Below are 23,488 nucleotides of genomic sequence, written 5' to 3'. Positions count from 1 at the left end.
GCCCCTACCCGTCACTGCCGATTAATGCCTCCAACATCATCTGGACCGTTTTCCCCTGTAATCATCTCCCATTGGGCCAAAAACTAGTAAGAAAGTTTGTTTATGAGACAAAGGAGCTCGCCTTCAGAGAAATCTTGTATCTTGTGTATCATTTCTCCTGCCTCCATTTCCAGATCATTTAGCCAACTCAATACTATCTGTTTTATTACATCTTGGCGTGGTTGAGGTATGGCAGAGCAGAGAATTCGGGGAGCTGGGATAGGTATGGGAGCAGCTGCTGGTCCAGGTGCGTCAACTTGGGATGGGGGGGGGGGATAAGGGACAAATCTGGACAGGTGGAAAAGTAAGGGGTTGGTGGTCCAGGAGGAGGGTGTGCCAAAGGTGCGTATGGGGGAGGGGGTCGTTCAATTAATAATCTGTCAGTTTCTGAGTCAACATCATCATGGTGGGCCTGGGCCGTCGCCGTTGGCCTAACGACATTCTTTAGATGTTGTCAATCTATGTTCTCGACCTAAACATTCTATTTTTTTCTGACCTTCATTATCCTTTAATTCCTTAAACTTTTGATAAACTGTCTTCCTTTCCTGTTTCTTTCTCACTTTCTCTTCCTTGAGCTGCCGCTTCTTCACTTCCTTCCTCCACATACGCAAACTGTCAAACATAGCTGGTCCAACTTTCCTAGCAAACAATACTTTTTCTAAGTACTCAAGTTTATGAGGGTCCATCGTCCCCTCTAATGGCCACTGAAATTGGGGTTCCCCTTTTGTATATTTGTTCCACAATGCACTATACATGATGGGACAAATACCATTTTTAACATACATTTCAAAATTCGGCCAGCTTCTGGGGCGCTGGCTGACTCTTCCAAAATGAGCTGCTTATCGCAGCAGCAATAACAAAACTTCCATAATTTACTAAAAACAGGCGTGTTGTATAAGGTATAAACAATAGCTTACAAACAGAGAAAATTCTCACATTACCTGTATAATCTTAACATTTGCAAATGTTAATCAAACAAATACCAAACAAACAAAAACTGGATCAATACAATCCGACCTATTCGTAGTCTTCAACTCCCACCTGTCGATCCTCCGTGATCAAATGATCAATTCCAAATAGCCGTTCGGAAGCCCAAGTCAAGGTCAGCAGCCCCCGGGAAGACCAGAGTCGGGAAGCCAAAAAAGTTACCTTGGCCAAGAGAACTAGTCTCCTCAGGTGGTGCGCTCCTGAATGAAGTTTCTACTCACCGACACAATCTCCTTCCCCGGTCCAACTGCAGGCCTTTGATGGGGCCCCACATTTGGGTGCCAACTTGTGGAAGTGTGCCTTCTGCCAGACAAACTGGTGCAGGATCACCCTTCGTCCACGGGTTCAAACAAGTAAGGAGAATCAACACTGGAGTGAAGTAAGAATCAGGCAATTTATTAACACTCATGAGTGGGGGCTCTGTCCGACGAGCACCAAGAGGCACTCAAGGAGGAAGCACACCGAGCAATGATTACATGGGTTTTTATAGGAAAAGGTCACAAACAGGGGACGCCCAATGGTGTAAATAGAGCTTGAGAAATACACACATAATGAGGTAATACAAACACCAACAGCCTTGGTGTTCAAGCAACTTCGAGCTACATAACAAGATACGCTATCTATGTACACTTTATTCATGGTTTAACTATAGATCGGAAACTCCGAGCAGACGCCAGCTGTTCTTTTGTGCTGCTTCTGTGTGTACACATTTCACAATACCCCAATCTGGTTTCTTTACACACGATTGTGCAGGGGGAGTGGGGCAGGGGCTGGAAAAGAGGACAGAGAAAATGGATGACGCATAGGTCAACACGATGCGAGAAGTTGGGGTTTTTACATTTTAACAATGTGGGTGGGTGCGAATCATATGTGAAAGTACTAATTGACATGTACTCCGGGGGGGGGGGGCGGAGATAAAAGCCTCTAGTGGAACTGCAACTAAACAGGTCATACATTTCCTGAAAGAGTTGTTTGGAAGGGAAGGTATACCCAATGTTACGCTTACAGATAATGGCGTACAATTGGTGTCACATGAAATGGAGGAATTTTGGGGAAAGTATGGGATAAGACACAAGAAGTGTTTATTATACCACCCAGAAACAAATGGCATGATGGAACGGTTTAACCGGGCATTAAAAGAGACTATTGCTATGGATAAGTAGAGAAGATTGGATCGGAAAGAGGAGATTGCTAAAAAGGCTGAACCATACAGTCTCTCTCCTCATGCAGTCACATGAAGTCTCCTTTTGAATTGTTCAAGGGAAGGCATCCCTACACTTTGGTGGCACCCTATGGGTGAATTATATGGAATCAAGTCAGATTTGCTCAAAAGTGATAGGAGTTGGGAATCCAGGAAAATAAGGATAATAGAGGCTCGTGAGAAAATTTTTGATGCAAGGAAATCTGTAAAAACAACAAAAGTCAAGGTTGGAGATTGGGTCATGGTTAGAAAACCATGCTGGAGAGTGGATTCGGCTGGGTACCATATGTCCCTGAGAGTTATCAAAGTTTTGACCAATGCTATTATGACGGAAGACTCCCGCATATGAAATCTCAATAGAATTGTCGTTGTCAGTGGGAATGTTGTTAGAGAAGGTGCTGCGATGATACCCACTTCAAACTTTCACTTAAGAAAATCTACCACAGAAGGTAAAGTCCCTTTGTACTTGAAGGACTAATGAGTGGGATAAAGTATGTTCCTGGTGCATCTTTGTCTATTAGGATTTCTGTATCTATCCAATATTTTATAATGTGGCTGATCCATTTTCCTTTTGTATTACAAGTTCTGAATCTTTCCAATATTTTATGTAACATTGTATATAGGTAATACATTGTTTGTTGTTATTTAAGGGAGGAAGGTGTAAGGTATCTCAAATGCTGGTGTATGTACAAACTAACATTTGATGGTAACCATGGTGATGGAACCAGGTGAAGACATAAAAGTAGGAGAGAGAGAGAGGAAAGGAGTTAATGAAGAGCAGTTACTGAAGATTGATGGGACTATTTGTGTAAGGAATAAACTTCACGTTTAACTACCCTGTGACTCAAGTATCTTATGTTGCAGCCACCTTGTTACAGTCCAAGCCACTCTCTCTTGTACTGTCTAAACTTGATTACACCAATGGCTTCTTCCATGGATCATCTTTATCAAATTTGAAAAGACTACAACGGATTCAGAATTCTGTTGCCAAACGACTCCTACATGTAAAGCCACAAGCCCATGTCTCCCCTGTCTTGAGGGCCCCACATTGGTTGTGGGCTGCCAAAAGATCCACATTCAAGCTGCTTTGCATCACCCACAAACCTATACATGAAACGGAACCGCTTTTTAATCAGGAATAAAATCACCAAATAAATTCAACATAGGAACCTCGACTCCAGATTGGCCCTCGCCTCAAGATCCCACCATACAAGAAACAAAAACCATGGGTGGCACAAATATTTCTGTTCAAGCAGCGAAACTATGGAATTCATTAACCCCCAAACATAAGATCCACAGTTAACTATCTTTCCTTCAGAAGGTTACTCAAGAGTTGGCTCTTTCCTATATAACCACCATGCTCAAACACAAATGGAAGGCATATCCCAGTGTATATAAACATTTAATTTGATTATATGTATCTAGATATGTGCATTTCTGAATATATCTATGTATGATAATGTGTAGGTATGTATCTAGATATTACTTTAACCCTGATAAAAGAAATTGACTCTCTACAATGCGCTACCCTATATTTCACCCTATACCTCTAAATATATACTCTACCCCCACTCTCTGACTCAACCCAAACGTCATTCTACTACTATGATCTCCAAAATAACCCTTTCTAGACTATCCCCTCCACTATCCCTCCTTGAATCACCTCAAACCTTATTTTAATACTATCATCTCCCAAACAACCCTTCTCAAGTCTTCCTTCACCTATCCATCTTTTGACTCATCCGAAAAGTAGAAAACCAAAGTACCGGGCACACGTAAGCTAGGTAAATTACTTACTGTCACAAAATGTCACATATTTTCTCAATGTCTGATAATAAATGTCCACGCATTAGTTTCTTCAAGTATTTGATCTTTTTGAACAAACCAGCCGACACCTGTTTCGTCACATTTGGGAAGTATCCCGTGAATTCTTCAGCGCTATATTAGGAGCCTCGTTATCGGGTGGTGTCGCTTCGCCGGTGATAATTCCAACCCGGCTCAGCTGGCAGCGGAAGATAATTGAAAAAGAATACTCAGGGTAGCGAGTTGTCAGGAAAGGCCAATCCGGAATGCCGGAGACCTAAGGTGTTTTGAAGCGGAGCCTGCCTGAGAAATCCGCTTCTAGGGCCAGATCGCCAGGGTGCTGGCGATCCCAATCAGAGCGCCAGTCAAACGGAGTACGGTGAGTTCGCAGTGTGTATTCCTGCCGCGGGTGCGCTTCAAGACGGTGACATGCACTGGTTCACCTCTGTACTGGTACAGACGCTCCTAACACAGCCCTGAAGAAGTCACAGGATACTTCCCAAATGTGACGAAACAGATCAAAGATCAAATACTTGAAGAAACGAATGCGTGGACATTTATTATCAGACATTGAGAAAATATATGTGACCTTTTGTGACAATAACTAATTTACCTAGCTTACGTGGTTTTCTGTTAAGTGTGTGGGTCCTCACCCACACGCAATTAGGGGTTTAGGGTGTTCCTCCATCCTGGCTGCACCATGCCATACGGCAGTACGAATACCTTTCACGCAAACATAGCAGGGCGCAAAACTTCCTGACATATCCCAAACCCTTTCTATTAAAAAAGTCATACGAAAAGTAATTTTACTACTATGGTCTCCCTGATCCATTTCTAGAGATTCTTCCCTCCTCCATCTCTCCTTATCTCATTCCAAACCTCATCTTACTACTATGATCTCCCAATAAACACTTTCTAGAGACATCCCTCTTCTAACTCCCCCCCCAAATTATCCTTTTCAATCAAACTAACAAACTCACATGTCCACCGCTCAAATTTCACTAAACTAATCCACCACTAATCCTTTTTGGGTTCCTGGGTAGCATGCTACTTGCTGAAAAGCGTGTCAACGCCTCGTCAGGGGTAGTAAGTGCTATGGAGATACAATTACAAAAAAATTAACGCTTCTTTAAGTCATGAGGCTCAAAGTCAGAGCACTTGAATATTCTGTTTTTTTCTTTCCAGGTGAAATAACTAGCAGCAGAGCCAGCAGAACAAAGTGCCTTTACCAACTTGCACCAACTATATGAAAACTAAAATAAAATGTTCTCTCATATGATCTTTAGAAAGCGGCGGAGCTTGTGGAAAGGACTTCTATAATTCGCTCCACTCCATTGTATGCATTTGAATGCGTTTATGATTATCCCCTACAGCGATTAGCAGCAATTTGCATCAAGATGTAGACCGGTTCCATGAAACCTATCAAGAAAGTAGGAAATCATGGTGTAATAGACACACATGGAAAACAATAAGTTAAAATGCCAAATTGGGTACTTTAAGCACGGCTTGCATGGCTCGAAAAATCTACTCACTATAGTGAGCAAGATTTATTCACGACGGGCTATTTTTAGCTCCTACTCGCCCATTCTGGCCAGCCAACAATAGGTGTTCTGCTTGCTCACAAAGTGAATGAGCAATAAAGAAGCCTTTAAATCTTATCTTGTCACATTTCTCCCCTTTCAGAAACAGAGGTCAAAAGACAACTTGTCTTCCTACATTTACTTTTTTTCTGTGACTGGAATCAGAGGATTTTGTAAAGTGAACTGTGTGACAATGGAGATGAAACCAGTGCATGAGTCAAGTACATTACAGGTAGGTTGAGTAGTTTATTTAAGTTACTACGCCTGCTGGCCTAGTAAAAAAATTATTATTTTTCGAGCCCTGGTGTACTATGGGAAGCCTAGTGGTCTATCACATGTAACACTGCAATCTGTCACTGCACCCACAAACTCAGGGAGGGTTGTCCAGCAACCATTCAGTGGATACACAAGAAATGTTTTGCCATCCTCGTTTCCCTTCCATTCAAGTGCACCCCGACTGTTACATGTACACCCCAGCAGAACTGTCAAGCAGGATTTAACACTCCAATTACAAAAAGAGACCCACTGTGATTGAAGCCTTCCTGGCTGGGGGGGGGGACAAAGGAAGGGCCCTGCCCATGTATCAGCAACATTTGTTGTGACGGGAGGCCTCTGAAGTTAATGCCTAGAGAAGCATGTTTTCCCCCTCCGAAATTCCAGCAGTCTCCATGAAATATAACGATCAAATATGCAACTCATTGGGGGCGTGGCTTGCGACCACCGAAGATGGCTGCGCACTAGCAGAGCTGCGCTATCAGCCAGCCTGTAAACACATCTGCAATCCGACATTATCCTGACCGCAAGCGGGTCCCAGTGGCATCGGATGCCGTCGGGAGGCGGCGGGATCCGCTGCGGCTTCCAAGCGGCACCTGGGGGCTCCTCGGCGCTTGTCTGTCGCGGCCCGGTCGGCCGCTCTCCGCATCAAGATGGCGCCAGCCAGTTAAGGCTCCGGTAATAGCGGGCAGTGCAGCAGGCGTCCCCCGGGCTTCCCGCAGGGCGCATAGCGGCGGCGGAGGACAGCGGGGGACACGTGGTCCTGGCGGAGGGCTGTTTGGTGGCGCCCGGCCGGCCTCGGAGTTGCTGAGGGGCAGACTCCAACTTTGGCGAGAAAATTCAACAATGTCAGGAAAACATATCAGAAAACAACGGTAGGGACAACAAGAACTGGTGACATCTGCATCCAGCTCAGATACTTTCTCTAGCAGACAGGAACCACAACGGCAAGTGGAATTTAGCCAGAAACCTAAAGACGAGTTCAGAGCATTCAGACAAAGCAAGTTCACCGATAAAAAACGAGGCGCATAGCGGCGGCGGAGGACAGCGGGGGACACGTGGTCCTGGCGGAGGGCTGTTTGGTGGCCGGCCTCGGAGTTGCGGGACAGCACCCCCCCCTGGTTAATGTGCATCTTCCAGGCAAGACGGCGGTAGAGGGAGCCTGCATACCGGACACCAGTGACTCCCCCAGTGGGGGCGCCTAACTCTGAAGGCTACTTAGGGGCGAGATCCCTGGGGAATCTGCACTCGAGGGCGGTGAAAGCAGGTCGGACGGCGAGCGGTGGCTGCAGTGGTGGACCTGGCGGCTTCCCCGAGTCCCCTGGCTCCGGGGTATGGACTGAGGGCAGTGGCCCGGGCGAGATCGGGCGCGACGGGTCAGACACAGCAGTGAGAGGGCCGCGGAGCCCCCCAGCCGGTGCACTTCCCAGGACAGGAGCACAAGACAACATGTGCGAGGCGGCTTGAGTGGCGGCGGGGGCCCCCTGCGGCCTTGGGTGGGTCCGAGTGGGCCTGCGGTGATTGAATTTTCCGGAACGCACAGCCACTGAAGGATTCGGGCCCCATTCTCAGGCGTTTGAGAGGGGCTTGTGTGACACTCACGACCGCGCACCGGAGCGGCGGACCGTTCCAGTATGGGTCGCACAAGGCCGCCGGGGCAAGGCCAGTCTAATCACATCGATAAATACACGGTGGCCATGGGAAAGGCGCATGGAACCCCCGGTGGCAGGCCTCAAAGGGAACCAGAAGACGGCGACCCAGACCCGTCGCTCAGGGACATCATGGGCGCGATCAGAGACCTGAGGGGCACCTTGGAACCCAAACTGGACTCCGTGACGAAGGAGGTCAACCTCCTGCGGGCCGACTTTCGCAAGATGTCCGAAAAGGTCACGGCGGCGGAAACCGGGATAGGCAGTCTTCAATCTAAAACGAAGAGACTGGAAGACCAAGTGGCCGCTTTAACGAGAAATCAGTCTGCCATTCAGGCCCGGCTGGAGGACCAGGAAGGTCGAGCGCGGCGGAACAACATCCGCATAGTTGGGGTTCCGGAAGGAATGGAGGGGCAATCCACGGACTGGTTCGTTGAGGACTTAATCCTTAATCACCTGAAACCGAAACGACTATCCAACTTTTTCTCCGTTGAACGGGCCCATCGAGCACTTGGAGGTAAACCTAAACCAGGGGCCCCGCCGCGCACGATCATCGCCCGGATCCTGAACTATAGGGACCGAGATGCTGTTCTGCAGGCGTCGAGGGTGGCTGGGGATCTTCAGCTGGACAACGCCACCATCCGTTTCTTCCCTGACTTTACGCTCCACGTTCAGCGCCTCCGCCGGTCCTTTGAAGGTGTGAAGAGAGCTCTCCGGGAGCAAGGTGTAAAGTATATGATGCTCTATCCTGCTCATCTCAAGATCCTAGATGGTAGTAAGTCCTATTTTTTCCGAGTCGCCTGAGGAGGCCAGTGACTGGCTGGAGGGATGGCGGTCGGTGGGCAGGAGTGGGAGCCGGCGCGGACCTGGACAGACCTCGCCGAGACGGGAGGCGATGCCAAAGGACACCCACGGTATAGAGAACAGCGAGAGTGCCCCTAGTGGGCCTAGATAATGGGGACATGGCATTATATCAAGGTCCTGGGGCCTGCGAGGTGGTAGGGGAGCGTTGATGCCCAACGGGGACATGCACTGGACAAGCTGGTTGGGACATGCAATTACCTTGGCCGGCTGGGGCGGGGGGAGGACCTGGGGGGTTGACCAGGGGCTGCTAGTTAATGTTTATCATGCAGGGTGTAACGTCCGTCACTTATGTATAGCCTTCTTTGCTGGCTGCAAGCCCATGTTTCCTTTTCAGATTTGAAATGGGGCAGAAGGGACGACAGGTGCTCTGCATGTTTGTAGGGTGGGAGGTTGGGTACCCACCACGCAGAGAGGCAGGGAGGGGGGAGTTATTAGGGGGGGGGGGGGGGGGGAGTTATTGTTTCAGGGGTGAGTTATGCTCGAGACCAATGCAGTTCTTTCATAGGCCGAATTAGCCCAGAGGGGTCACTGGGGGACATAGGTGATCAAACCAGTGGTAGACCAGATGTCGACGATGGGTAATCAGACACGCATTACAGTTTGGACGTGGAACGTCAATGGGCTGGGAAACAAAATAAAGCGGACGTTAGTGCTCCAATATTTGAAATGACACGCGCCGGATGTCGTCCTGCTTCAGGAGACGCACCTGCGAGGCAACAGATGCAGGGCCCTCGACAGGTTTGGGTATAAAATGGTGGCCCACTCGGGGTTCACGTCGGGGTCCAGAGGTGTGGGCATTTTAATCCGTAACGCACTGCCCCTAATAATATCGGGCACCTGGGTAGACGACACGGGGTGTCTGGTCGCAGTGGCAGGCAGGTGGGAGGGACGAACCATAGTACTGGGATCCTGCTATGTACCGCCTGGACTTCACTCAACATACACACGACTGGGTTCTTTCCTGACTGGCCTCCCATGGGGTACCCTCCTGCTGGGCGGGGACACCAACGCCGTAATGGACGCTAACATGGACCGATCGAGTGAGGGGCAGAGTCCCGGGGGGGAGTTTGGGTTGAGGGACTTCATCTCTTCGTTGGGGCTCAGTGACATATGGCGCACGCATCACCCCACACAGCGACAATACACATTCTTTTCGGCTAGACATGGGTCCTTCTCCCGGTTGGACCTCTTTTTCACGAATATTGCCCAGCTGGGCGACTTTGAGGAGCCCCGCATCCTAGCCCGGGGAATTTCCGACCATTCACCGGTGGGGGTGACGATTAAAGGGCCACTGATTAACAGGGCCTCCTTCCCGAGGGTGGACCCGTGGCGCCTCCGAGATGATACTATTAGTGCTCGGCTCCGCGAGGGCTCCCAGCGGTATTTTGAGGAAAATAAGGGGTCGGTGGAGTCTTGCATCACGCTCTGGGAGGCCTTCAAAACCGTTCTAAGGGGACAGGCCCAGGCCCTGATAGGGGCAAAAAAGAAAGAAGAGTCCCTGCAGGCCAACAGGCTGGAGGGGGAGATTGAGGAGATGGAGAGGGAGGCCGGTGTATCGCCGGCGCCGGATGCCAGTCACCAGTTGGCTCTCAAACAGAAGGAGCTTCGTGCCCTAGCGGAGGGTGAGGCGCGAGCCTACTCTATCGCAACCCAGCACAGACTTTACGATGTGGGGGATAAGGCTCTCAAGCTGCTGGCGTGGCTCGAGCGAAGAGATAGGGAGCGCTCATGGGTAGCCGAGGTGCGTAACCCTGCGGGCTCACTGGTCTCCAAGAGTGCAGAGATAGCAGAGGCCTTTGCATCCTATTACGAAGGGGTATATACCTCGGTTTGCACCCGCACTGACCAGGAGTGCACGGAATTCTTGAAGGACTTTGCGCTCCCCACTTTGTCGGCTGAACAAACAGACCGCCTGGAGGCAGACTTCACGGTGGAAGAAATGGGAAGGCCCTCAATTCCCTCCAGTCTGGGAAGGCGCAGGGACCCAATGGCCTCCCGGTGGAGCTTTTCAAGCGACAGTCCAGTATTATCACGGACCCGCTCCTCCGGATGTACCGAGAAGCGCGGGAGGCGGGCAGGCTTCCGCCTGACCAAAGAGAGGCCACGATTGTGGTGATCCACAAGGCGGGCAAACCAGCCGATCTCTGCTCGTCCTACCGCCCGATCTCACTCATAAATGTCAAACCCAAGGTATTGGCTAAGGCCTTGGCAGATAGCAGCCTATCGGTTCTGCCGGATTTGGTGCACGTGGACCAGTCCGGGTTCATGCCCCATAGGAGCACCCGACACAATCTACGCCGCCTCTTCGGAGTGATCTATATGACAGAGGAGGTGGGGGCCGCCCAGACAGCACTGATGGCGCTGGACGCCTCAATGGCTTTTGATAGTATTGAATGGCCCTATCTGTTTATGGTGCCTCGCAGACTGGGATTCGGTCCCGTATTCTGTAGTTGGGTTCGGCTCTTGTACGAACAACCAATGGCGAGAGTGAACGGGGCGGTGTCTAGATCCTTTCCGTTACGAAGGGGCACCAGGCAGGGGTGTCCTCTATCCCCCCTCCTTTTCGCATTAGCCCTGAAACCGCTGGCACACTGGATTAGGAGGGATAGGTCGTTTTGGGGCCTGGCATTGAGTGATGAGTGGAGGAGCGCATTTCTCTATACGCAGATGACATTGTGTTATACATGGCCAGGCCCTACCACTCGATCGCACAGGCGCTACACCTCTTGGATTTGTTCGGTAGCTATTCGGGCAACACAATCAATTGGGGAAAGTAGGTGATTTTCCCGCTCTCAGGCCCTCCACCGAGAGTCCCGACTCGGTGTCCCGCTTCCATTGCTGTGGACGGATTCAAATATCTGGGACTCTACATTATACGGGACAGGGCGGAGTTCTTCGCCAGGAACCTGGAACCCCAACTATCGCGTCTTAAAACTGACGTGCACCACTGGAGGTCGCTGCCTCTCTCCCTGATGGGTCGGGCGGCGCTGTATAGAATGCTCGCATTGCCGCGCCTGCTTTACATCCTGCAGAACACGCCATACCCGATACTAGCGGGGGTGTTCAAGAAGATAGCGCAGGAACTACGTGTCCTGCTCTGGGATGGTGGCAGTCCCAGAATATCGTTGCCCAAGCTGACGAGGGGGGTCTTTGATGGGCGGCTGGCCCTTCAGGACGTCAGGCTCTATTACTGGGCCTCCCAGTTACAGGTGGTAAATGACTGGGTCTACGCGGATCGGTCGGAACCGGCCTACAGAGTGGACCGATGGGTAATGCCGCACGGTAATTGCGAGCCCCTGTTGTATGCCCGTAAACAGGGTAGGGATTGGCCGTCACATACCAGAGTGGTGATTCAATGTTGGAGGGAGGCGAATAAATACTTGGGGTGGTCGGACTCCCTGACGGGACGAGCCCCTTTATGGCACGGGGACCTGCTGTCTGATGTGACTAGATTGACAGGGTTTCGGGGCTGGAAGCTCATAGGAATCGAATACCTGGGGGACGTCTGGAAGGGAGACGCTCCGCGGTCTTTTTCCTACCTTAAAAAAGAGTATGACCTACAGGACTCCCAACACTACCACTACCTACGCCTCACCCACGCCCTGCGGACGCACATAAGGTGCGGCACGTCCATCCCAGAGTACTCCCCTCTGGAGGATAGGCTACTCCTGGACCCAATAGCAGGAAAACTCACTTCCACAATATACCGCAAACTCATCAATAACATGACGGACCCCCTGGTCACATTGCGGGAGAGATGGGTGGGGGACATAGGGGAACTGGAGAACGAAGACTGGCAGGACGCCCTGCAGAGACCAAGGGAGATTGCAATCCGGTGTAGGTTCCGGTTAGTACAGCTTAAGATCCTGCACCGAGTATATTACCCCCGCACCCATCTGTACGCTTGGGGGAGGAGCAGGTCGGCCCTTTGTGTACGGGGATGTGGGGAGGAGGGCACCTTCTATCACATCCTATGGGAGTGCCCCCAGATAATCCCGTTTTGGACCAAGGTAGTTGACATAATGACGGCAGTGGTGGGCTCAGTGGTCCCGCTGGAGCCCCGATGGCTGCTATTAATGATTAGGAGCGACTCGGACTGGACTAGACACAAGGAGATTTGGCTGGCCCTAGCGGCGGGGGTGGCGAAGAGGAATATCGCAAGGGACTGGGGCTCGCGGACCCTGCCCAAATGGGACCAATGGGTACGGGATATGGACTGGTGCCAAAGGGCCGAAGAAACTATCTACAATAGCAGAGGTTGCACCAAAAAATGGCGTAAGATATGGGGGCCATGGCGGAAATACAGGCAGCCGGGGGGAGGACTGGGACCCTAACAGCTATTGTTATTTTTCTCATCTGCGTCCTTGAAGGTCGGTCATTGTTCAGAGGATGGGTAATTCACTGCATGTATCGTGCTAAATGTCCTGTATTGTTCGATGGTCTGAGCAAAGTTAATAAAAAGATTTATAAAAAAATAAAAAATTAAAATATGCAACTCATGTTTTCTAATGCTGTCGGACAAAGTATGCCGAATGTTTGAATCAAGGAAACTGACTTTTCTGTGCATCCTGTCACGAGAACACCACCACCTCCACACCCAGGCCTTGGTTCTCTTCTCTGGGACCTCTTCAAATGCTAATAGGCTGGCAGAAGTGGGAGAGCAAGAGCAAATGGGCCTCTAGATGCTTTAGGCAGGGAAAAGGTTACTTTTTTAAAGTACTGTTTCCTTAATATTTATCGAAAATTCAACTTCACCACTGAATTGTATTTTTAGCAACTATCAAAAATAGTTGTTTTATTGTGTTTCCCAACTGACAGTGAACATAGCTTATCGGGAGTTTTCACTGCAAGAACAACTTTAACATTAAATTCCTACATGGCCTACCATGTACCCTGCCTTACAGGCCTTAGGGTGACATCGATATTTTAAAGTAAGGTTTTGACCTGTCAAAGGGGCTCTTTTGACAATTCAAATTTACAATTTAAACCTGCAACGGCCAGGATAGAAATGGCAGGCCTGCAGCCATGTTTGCGCTGTCACTGCAGTGGATGACACAATGGATGCTGCAGTGCACTACTGATATTTAACTTACAGGCCCTGCATATCCTCTGTACCATATACCAGGGATATACAGTTAAGTTAAATATGCCGCTTTCGTTACATTGAAAGGGGGAACATGCACTTAATGGTTAGCATGGGTAAACACCACCTAGTCCTACAGCCAGCAAAAATATTAGATGTTCAAAGGGCAAAGAAATCATGGGAAACCTTGCAGAAAGGGCAAATTTTCTACAGGGTCACCTATAATGAAGCATACCACAGGATTGCGGGTGAAATTTCCCGGTCTCTAAAAAAAAAGTCGCTCAGTACAAAAGGATTAGGTTACTGGTATCCCTTTCATTACACTATACCCCCTTGTGTTATATGCGTCTTTATTATCGAATTAGTTCGTTGTGAACTCCACATCAACCCCGATTCATAAATAAGTAGTCAGGATAACACTAAGACCTAGGCCTAAAGTCACTGATCAATCGGTCACAGGTGGGGTGGCTGGTAGCCAGCAGACAAACACATGAACAGAAAACCTTAGATCAATCCCACAGATAGGCGCAGGAGTGTTGTCCAAATAAAGCAGATATGGCCGGAGAGGTATGCGCGCTCCCAAAACACCATAAAGTTAGATGCCACATGAGTTAGAAACATATAGTCAATAAGGACACAGCATATGCAGTGATCACGCGCTCCCATTGCCGGACATCTGGACATGTTACTCACTGGCCACATTGTGTCAATGCAAGGTCGAGGCCCACCTATAAGTTCCATTAGACAACTAATTTACGACTCCAAAGGCAGCAACATACGTTCCTCACCATACACGGATCACCGGAAATTCTTTATTACCTACAATGAACTGAAAAAAAGGAGGACACAAACCGATTATAACTTAAGACAGCCCTCAGACCCTGTGCTTGCAACTGTTCTCCCGGCAACTCTGTTTAATTAAACAAACTGTTCCTGTTTTGCCAAATGCCTCTTGTTTTTTCAAAATATTTTATGTTACAGCAACAGTGGTACAATGACGAAAAGCACAAACAGTAGAAATTGGCATTTACGATTACAATGCAAATGTGACTTCAAAATGCAATAACTAGAGAACCGGGTAATGGCTGGAACAGCTCTGCAATCAGGACAAACAGTTGCAGCTAATAGAACACACAGCCACAATAAACGGCAGCCCCTCTGGCACCAGAGTGAAGTATGCACACGTTTGGAAAGCTCCTTACTCCGTTATATTGATCTCCCAAGACCTCATTGTCAGAAGACCGCAAGAATTGTGGTCTATTTTATGGACATGCTTTCTAGCCAATGTCAAGAGGGTTTCGTCTCAACATCAAGATGCCAATTTGGGGTCTGTACTGCGCTCAAATAAGAAATAATAATAGTAATTCAAACTAGGGGACCACCAGTCTGCAATTTAAAAGGACTGCCCGTAAATTCACTCCAATGTCCATCACTGATGTTTTAATGGACAGCATTTACCCTTTATTTTAGACATTCTGGTAAAAAAAGAGGTTAATTCTGACTGTTAAGATGCTGCAGATTAAAAGTCCAATGCAGGATGTTGAACTCAGTCACAGTATAGGCTGTCACCCTGCACAACAATTATGGAAAAACTGCATCGGCTGAAGAAGCCATTACGAACAGCAGTCCGAAATTAAGGATTGTCCATGTAAATAAAGGAGAGGCGGTCACCCTACCGGAGACAGAAATCACTTTGAATGTGAGACTCATTATTTTAAACTTGCATTTAGAAACAATATAACATAGGCTGCCACAAAATATGCAAAGAATTAGGTTCAAGATAAAATAGTACTTCCAAAGTACAGATTATAGTAATACGTAAACTGTACTTAGTGCAAGCATTTCTTTTAACAACTATCCATTAAATGTTTATTTCCTAACTTAGGCTGTTAGTGTGTGGGGAAGAGTGGCGGGATTCCTCAAAGTACTCTTACTGCATTTTTCTAGACAACAACATGCAAAAAAAACAAAAAAAAATACAGAAGATTTCCAAAGTGCTTTTGCTTTATGCACTATTAAAGAGCAAAGGCTGAGTTCATACGGAGTTCATATTTTTATCTGGCAATGTGGATTTCTGTGTTTGCTAAATTGATGTCCTACTGTTCTACACAGTGCATCCGGGATACATTTATAATCTAATGTTGCATTTCCTGTGGGGGGAAAAACCGTGCTTAGGAGACTTAAACTGCATTTTTATATTAGACACCCTTGACTGTTGTGGGTCTCATCAGCACATCATGTATGTCACAAAAAGTTAAACGGAGGTTTGCATTGGGTTATTGAATTAAAGTTACCTTAATATTAGGAAATGCTTGGGGGTTTAGATGACTGAAAGATGCCAATTAGGTTGTTCACTCTCATACGCTGCTCAAATGAGGTGCAACTTATCTTTCTGAAACTGCTAGATGTGTTCTTTTGGTTTGGGGATTAATATTTGATTTGTTACTAGCTCTAGTGCTTAGCCTAAGAGAGTAAGTGTTTTGCACATTTATACCAAACATCTTTTATGGTGGATTCTCTCCCGAGAACCACTTCAAAGATGCCTTCTGTAGGAATTTGGCTCTGTATATACTATACCAAAATGAGGTATAGTGTGCACAGAGTCCAGTGGAACCCCAAAGGTAGGCAGAGGTAAAAGTAGATGGCACCTCACTCTCTATTTGTGGTAGTGCGGGCAAGCAGTAAGGCTTTATCAGAGGGTAGTGTTAAGCATTTGTTGTACACACTCAGGCAGCAAATGATGTCACAACTCAAAGACTGAACTCAGACCAATTTGTTTCTTTCAAAAATATTATGTAGTTAATTTAATTTTTTAGAGCCAAGCAAGCCTGGTACAGGTAAGTGTAAATGGTACTTTTCAAGGTAGGTTGAACAATACAAGCAAGCTGAATGAAAATGCCTTTGTTACAGGTTTGTAAATCTTTTCGATACAGTGGAAATTGATGATTGGATTACTTTTCAGATTACTTTATGAATTACTTTTTATACTCAGTGTGAAATGGCTAGATATCACACTGGGATATTTCCTAGAGAAAAGGTAAGTTAAGCCGTTTTTGGTTATTGGCAGTTTTCAAGTTCTCATACAAAACCAACTACACACCACTTAGAACAATTTGCAAGAAAAAACAGTCAATGTATTCCTATGGAGAAGACGTGGTTATCGTTAACAGGTAAGTACTTGGTTGTGGGAGTTGGATTTCTGGGGTTAGACCAGGGTTCCCCCAGGGTCAAGGATGCACTCTCAAACCAACCTCAGCAGCACTAGGGAGGCCGGGTGCAGAGTGCTGAGGCCCAATGTGATCCAATGGAGGATAGGGTGCCACCGGTTGGTGGCAGCTCATGAGCAGGCCACAAGGTTGTGGGAGCAAAGTTCTGGTGTTAGGCTCAGGGGATAGGGGGGGGTCAGAGTTAGCACACAAAGTGCACCCGCAGCAGCACAGGGGCAGCTGGATACAGGGTGCTCTTTTGGCACTGGGTGCCCTGTTTTCAATGGGAGTTTCCGATTTGGATTTTTGCTGCAGGCTCGGTCCAGGAAGACTTCCAGGAGAAACCAACGGCTGGGCAGGTAAGTTGGAGGGCTCGGGGACGTAGGTGCACCTCGGGTTCTCTTCTCCAGGGAGCAGGGTTGCTGAATGCTAGGTGTCTTTTGAGGTCGGATTTCACCTTACAGGGCCACTCGCAGTTGGGGGGTCTCCGTGCAGAGGCTGCAGGTGAAGTTGGGGAGTCCTGGAAGAGTCAACTCACAGTGGACTCGGACTCTGGAGTGCTGGGGACCTCACTGGGACGGGTGGGCCACTTGAACTGGGGCTGTAAGCAACAAGTACAGTGGTGGTTCCAGGCGTCGGGTTTTGGTGTCCTCAGCAGGCTCAGAGTCCATCTTGGGAGTTTCTTTTGAACAGAGCTGCTGTTCACAGGAGATCCGGTCTTTGTTGAAGGCACTCAGTCAGGTCACTGGCTGAAGGACAAGGCGACTTTTGGTGCAGAATCTGTGGATACTGCAGAGCTTCACCTAGCCTCCCCCACCTGAGGGGAGGGGTTTGCAGAGGTGGGCACACCTCCTGGGTTGTGCTGATTTTTCCCACCTGTCTTCCCACCGAAAAGGAGGGGAGACAGGGAGGGGGCCAGCTCCTGCTAGCAGGAGAGGCTGGGGGGTCGCATTACAAAGGTGGCAAGGCCCTTGAAGCTCCCCTGTCACAGATGGCCCTTCCTGGCCTGGCGGAGGTGTGACCACCCCTGCCCAAGAAAGTCCCGAAACATATCTCGTGGAGGCAGGCTGGTGTGTACCAGTCAGGGAACCCACCGGAAGATGGTCGTTTTTCAGGGAGCATCTCTAAGATGCCCTCTGAGCGCACTCTTCATTAAATCCCACACTGGCATCATTGTGGGTTTAATGTCCTGAGAAGTTTGATACGAAACCTCTCAGTTTTCAATAAAGCCATTATGGTGCTGTGGAGTTCGTAATGACAAACAGTCAGCACCATATACCCTTAATGGCATTACTGCACTTACAATGTCTAAGAATTGGTTTAGACACTGTAGTGGTACAGGCTCATGCACCTGTACCCTCACCACTGGTATAGTGCACCCAACTAGAGCGGTGGCTGACCTATGCCAGGGCAGTGTGTTGAAAGCACGGCACACAGGTATGTGTGCCATGTCGACTCTACACTTTGTTCTGCACCAAAACACGCAGCCTGCAATGGCAGTGTGTGTTTGTGTAAAGGTAGAGGGCGTCGAAGGGTGACACAATAAATGCTGCAGCCCTTAGAGACCTTCCCTGGCCACAGTGCTCTTTTTACCCATGGTATCTTCTACAAGAGACAGACATGTGGCCGGAGAGGTGTCAATTGGGGGTAGCGCGTACAGTTTTGGGAAAGAACACAGGCCCTGAAAACCTGATTGGCAGGGTCCCAGGGCACACCAAGTCAAAGTGCATCAGTCGTCTGGCAAAAAGGGGGGGGGGGGGGGGGGTTACTGCAACAGAAACCCAGCTTCCTACACCTTCCTTCTATTATCATACATTTAGTGAATAGGTCTAGCTCATCTTGAATGTTGACCTATGATCTCCTGTGCACCTTAGCCCTCACAGTTTGCAAAGGCCTATATTTTTTCACTAAGTCAGGCTAATAAAGTTAAACGTTGTAGCTCAAATAGTGACAGGAAAATAAATGAACTTGTTGTATATTTTAAGACAGCTAAGATTGAAAGTAACTACTTCCTTGGAATTGTACCTTCTTTCTTTGAATACATTTTGTTCTTAAACACAATTTAAGTTACACTTCTGACACTGTATCACAAAATATACTGATAGCAAAACCAAGGATATAATTCTTACTGCTGACCTTCAATGACCACATAAAAATTGGCTATATTTATCCCCCATTGTCCTCCATTCTGTGATAATTCAAACCAGAGGCATTCAAATAGATCCCGTTCTGCATTGTAATGTATACAGTGAGAAAAACTTGAGGATGAACAACAGAAGACATCGGCTCCAGCATTCGCAGAATCCTATTTTCCAATGTGTACATTCCTTTCCCATGTATTTTCTCACAGTGCAGGCCTCGAAAAATCTAAAAATGTTACTAGACCTGCAGGTCAAGTAACTTGAATAAACTACTCAACCTAACTGTAATGAACTTGACCAGTAAACTGGTCTCAAATTGTGTGATCATTGACAAATATTTTATTTTAAAGAGTTGCCTTTTTCTTCATTCTCATATGAGTGCACCTTTAAATATGAGAGTTCAGCCTTTCTTCTTTACAAAACAAAACTCTTTTTTTGGGTTAAGTAGACTAAATGTTTGCTCCATGTGCAATAAGAATCTAGCCCACATATAGGGTACACATGATCCCCGACTTGCCTCTCAATTTACTAAAAGCATTGCTATCAGTGCAGAGGCAGGAATGTTTCTCAGTTCATGTTTAAACACTCATTTTTAATAAATATAGTACCTAAGCATGATGTGGTAGCGCACAGCCATTTACAGACCGGAAATGACGAAGAAATTGTCAAAAACCTTCCCACTACCTTGCAGCTTTTCTGATAAAACTATATAATGTATTAACAATAATCTGTGAAAATTGGTTTTCAGAAAACATTTATCATTTGCACATCATCAATTAATGTGCTCTGATTTATTTTCATCCTATTAAAATATTTTTCTTATCATCGCACAGAAGTGCAAAAATGGGCTTTCACAACTACTGAAATATATTTTGAAATGTTTGTACAGTTGATTTATTAGCTATTTAAATGTGTGTTACGAAAAACTTGATACCCTACATACTTTCCTTTCAGATTTCGTACAGTAGGTCAGACAGTTCACTTTACAAAATCCTGGAACTCTGTAGTCGAAGAACAAAAAGTAATTGTAAACTGACTTCGGACCTCTGTCTCTGAACACAGAGCAAATGTGACACGATCAAGATTTAAAGGCATCTTTATAACTCCTTTACTTTCTGAATGAACAGAACACGTTCTTTGTCAACTCGCCAGAACGGGCGAGTAAGTCCTAAATATAGCTCTATCAGATAAAATCTGACTTGCCACAGCGAGAGGGCGAGTGGATTTTTCGAGGTCTGCAGTGCTATGAACTCAAGGTCATTGCTTCCTTTTAGTGCAACCTAAGTCTCTTGATATTTTGTACCATGTGTGTCCAGACATTACTTTTCGCATCCAAACCTTGAGCCGATCACCTGACCTGGCTGGAGTGGTGAAGTAGCATTAGCCTAGTAACAGAAAGGCTGTTTACCTGACTAATATTTATAGAAATACCTAGCATTACACAATCTGCACCTTCAGATAATGTTTCTTGCTCAGTCTTGCATCCTCAAACTGCATGCCACCTCACAAACATCTGGCTGCATCCCCAAAATCCAACATGAAAAACTGACTTTCAATTAAAACTTCCCTATTTTCCCTCTCCATTTTTCTTTAAAATGGCCCTCTCATTCTCTGCATGCCTCTTCTCTCTGAGCACAAGCTTCTGTCACATAGATGTGTGCCTTAATCTCTACTATTGTATTTCAGCAAATTGCCCACAACTCATTTTCAAAAACACAACCTCTCTTTCCTCTTTAAGTCAGACTGCTCCAACCCAAAAATACCTAATTAACCACTAACCTTGGGTTCCGAAGCAGCGTGCTTCCCAGAAAAAATCACTGCAAAACCTCGAAATGGGTATTAAGCGCGATTTAAAAACAATTACAATATGAAAATTCAGAAAATTTGCTGCCCAAAAACATTGTGTTTGATATAACAGACTATCATGTTGCTCCACCTGTGAGATGCTAGTCTACTCATAGGATATCCATAACTGACTAACTAATTAGTGCCGTTTTTGTTATGGTATGGGAACAGGAATGTTTCTAAGTTCATGTTTAAAATCTATCACTTTTAATACACGTCCATCAATGCAGTGTGGCAAGACCGTAAGCTCCTTATTATACTGTTGCTGCCAAGATCGATCTGAGGAAAGGGGAAGAATGCTATATAGGATGTATATAATGCTTAAACAAGCCTTTCAGTCAGCACCTGTCAGTCATTGGTCTGTTATTCACATTTTACTTCCACCCTAGAGCAGTGTTTATTAAACTGTGGTCGGGAGACGTGGGTCCGCAACTGCTTTGAAAATTAAATATAATAAACAGATATAGATAGATAGATATATCTCTAACACACAAAATTGAAAATTTTAAAACGTTCTTTAAATGTGTGAAGGAGTTTGAAATTGGAGGCTATAAATTAAGTTAGTGGCCTCAGATTCAATTGTGAGAGCAGTGCAAGTCCATCAAAAAGACTATAGTATGGATGATGAGCGGCCTCAACTTGCATTTAGAAAAGCTCCAACCTTCCCAATAGCATAAAAATTGATTTACTTTCAATTATAATAGTTGGTGTATATTTGATGAAAGTTTGTTTCTGTATTTTCTGTGTATTATTTTCCAGGTCAAGTAATCAAAAAAATGCTTAGGCAGAGGTCCCAAACTACCAGTAATAACTCAGTGAGGGTCCCCAAAATTCAATAAAGATTCAGTGGGGGTCCCCGAGTTCCAGTAATGATTAAGTGGGGGGGGGGGGGGTCCACAGACGTCAAAAGGTTAACGACCACTTCATATAATTACGCACTGTCTAGGAGTCTATGTTAATCAAAAGAGAGTGCTGTGTCTGGTACCAACATTCATGTTAAAGAAGGAGAATCCCAAAAAAATGCTCCTTATACCAGTGGTCAAATTTTAACAAGTGTGCATGTGTGTTAGTTTCGAATCTTCAAATTTGTCCAGTTGCATACTGTTAATGTATTATACAGACCAATACCATAAACCTATTTTGAATAGTACTCGTGTTAGACATATGTCACCCACTGTCCAGAATTTGCTCCCATTGCATGTGGTCAACCTACTTCAAACATACCATTGCTTTCAAGCAATCCTCCTTTAGTGGGTAACCTCTCGTTTTTTACCCACATATTAAGATAGTAAAGTGCAGTTCTAGGGAAAGTAATACAAGTCAGACCTACAATACAGCTATAAAAGACGGTTAACGCAACTATGACAGGTTTGACAGACTTGTGCACTCATCACATGTGCCGCCCATGCCCTATGGTACCCCAGCACTCACCCTCGGTCACCTCCAGAACCTTCAGTTGCTCCTCCGCTGCCGCGCGCACCTCGTGGGTAGCGGACAGGATGCCACTCAGGGTTTCTAGCAAATCCTCCTTCAGGCCCTGCTGCAGGGAAGAGCCAAGCCCCATGCCCCATGCCGCCCGGTGCAAAGCTTACCTGCCAGAAAGGAGGAGCTGCCGAGCCCTCCAAAGAGCCAGCAGCCCCATCCCGGACCTCTCCTGGAGGCAGAGCGGCAGCCATCTTGAAGAGGAGCTGATTCCCAGTGCAGTCATAGAAGAGAACTAGGCGGCAGAAAAACGCAACGCGGTTTTCAGTGAAACCTTGCATTACTGTGTATGTGTACCACAGCCTTGAAAGAAACGAAACAGACGCTTAAAGTAATGGGCAAATATTTTACACAATTTGAAAAAATAAAATCTTACCAAGAGAATAGCTTGTAATTAGAAAATAATACGAAATGTAAGAGCTTTTTTGCAATAATGTATTGTTTCCCTTTGACATTCCAGCTTTGGAAAAACAAATTCCAGTTCCTCTGTGACCAATCTGTTTACGACAATTTTTGGAAGGGGTACGCCCTGTGACCAGGTCATCTAGATTGCTCTTCGAGTGTCTTTGGGAGTGCGGCTGACACATCTATTTCTGAAGGGGAGCTTTTCGAATGTGTGGTTTAATGCGTGATTTCATAAAATATTCAAACACTAACCTCCTATTTCAGAAATTTACAAAACTCTAATTATTTTCAATATTATCAAAACTATTATTTAATTTGCAACACTTAAAATGCTTAATGCCAAGAAATGCTTGCAACTTTTTGACTGAAATAAAATATTGGTAATTACTTCTGGCTTGACAACGTACAAGTTGCTATACATTTGCTGCCAAACGTTCAACTTTGATCAAAGGGAGAAACGTGCCCTACTGCAAAGGCCTGAATAACGGTAAACGGGGTGGAGGGCCAACTAAAAGGTTTTTTTTTTCCATCTTCAAAAATAAATTGTGTTTCATGCAAATACATTCTAACCACACCAAGTAAACGTATAATATTCTCGTCCAGAATGTCAGCAATTGTAGTGTCCTGCTGGACACTTTCTAGTGTCTCAACAGGCACTAGGTTACCAGCCGCTCCCTCGAGGCTGAACATACACCCATCCAACACAGCCGTCACCTGTCAGGTGACCCTGTAAATAAAAGAGACGAGTGCACGTGCTCGAGGACAATTTAGTACCCTCAATAACGTGTGTCTGTGTCTTCCTTTACTAAGTATGTGGGTCTTGAGCCCACAACTTTACAATGGCGACGAGGGGTCTGACCCCACCTTCTGTGCCGCCTAAACTGCCCTGAAGAAGGAGGGTGTATGGCTCCATAGATGCTGCACCATAGC

The 23,488-nt window shown here is 46.6% G+C and overlaps 1 protein-coding gene across 3 annotated transcripts in view; it reads right to left on the bottom strand.

Moving 5' to 3' along the window:
* LOC146866700 (importin-9-like) overlaps positions 1-22,271 on the bottom strand; it is a 372,779-nt gene extending 350,508 nt beyond the window's left edge. For all 3 annotated transcript variants that reach the window (XM_085600471.1, XM_085600450.1, XM_085600461.1), the window contains exon 1: positions 22,103-22,271. In XM_085600471.1, coding sequence (XP_085456597.1) covers positions 22,103-22,235 — 133 coding nt within the window. In that variant the 5' untranslated portion in view covers positions 22,236-22,271. The remainder of the gene's footprint in view (positions 1-22,102) is intronic.
* Positions 22,272-23,488: the final 1,217 nt, after the last annotated feature.

The sequence above is a fragment of the Triturus cristatus genome, chromosome 1_2 (genome assembly GCF_964204655.1).
Source record: "Triturus cristatus chromosome 1_2, aTriCri1.1, whole genome shotgun sequence".
NCBI classification, from domain to species: Eukaryota; Metazoa; Chordata; class Amphibia; order Caudata; family Salamandridae; genus Triturus; species Triturus cristatus.
The sequence above is the reverse complement of the archived record's forward strand: the minus strand, read 5'-3'. Positions and strand labels throughout refer to the sequence as shown.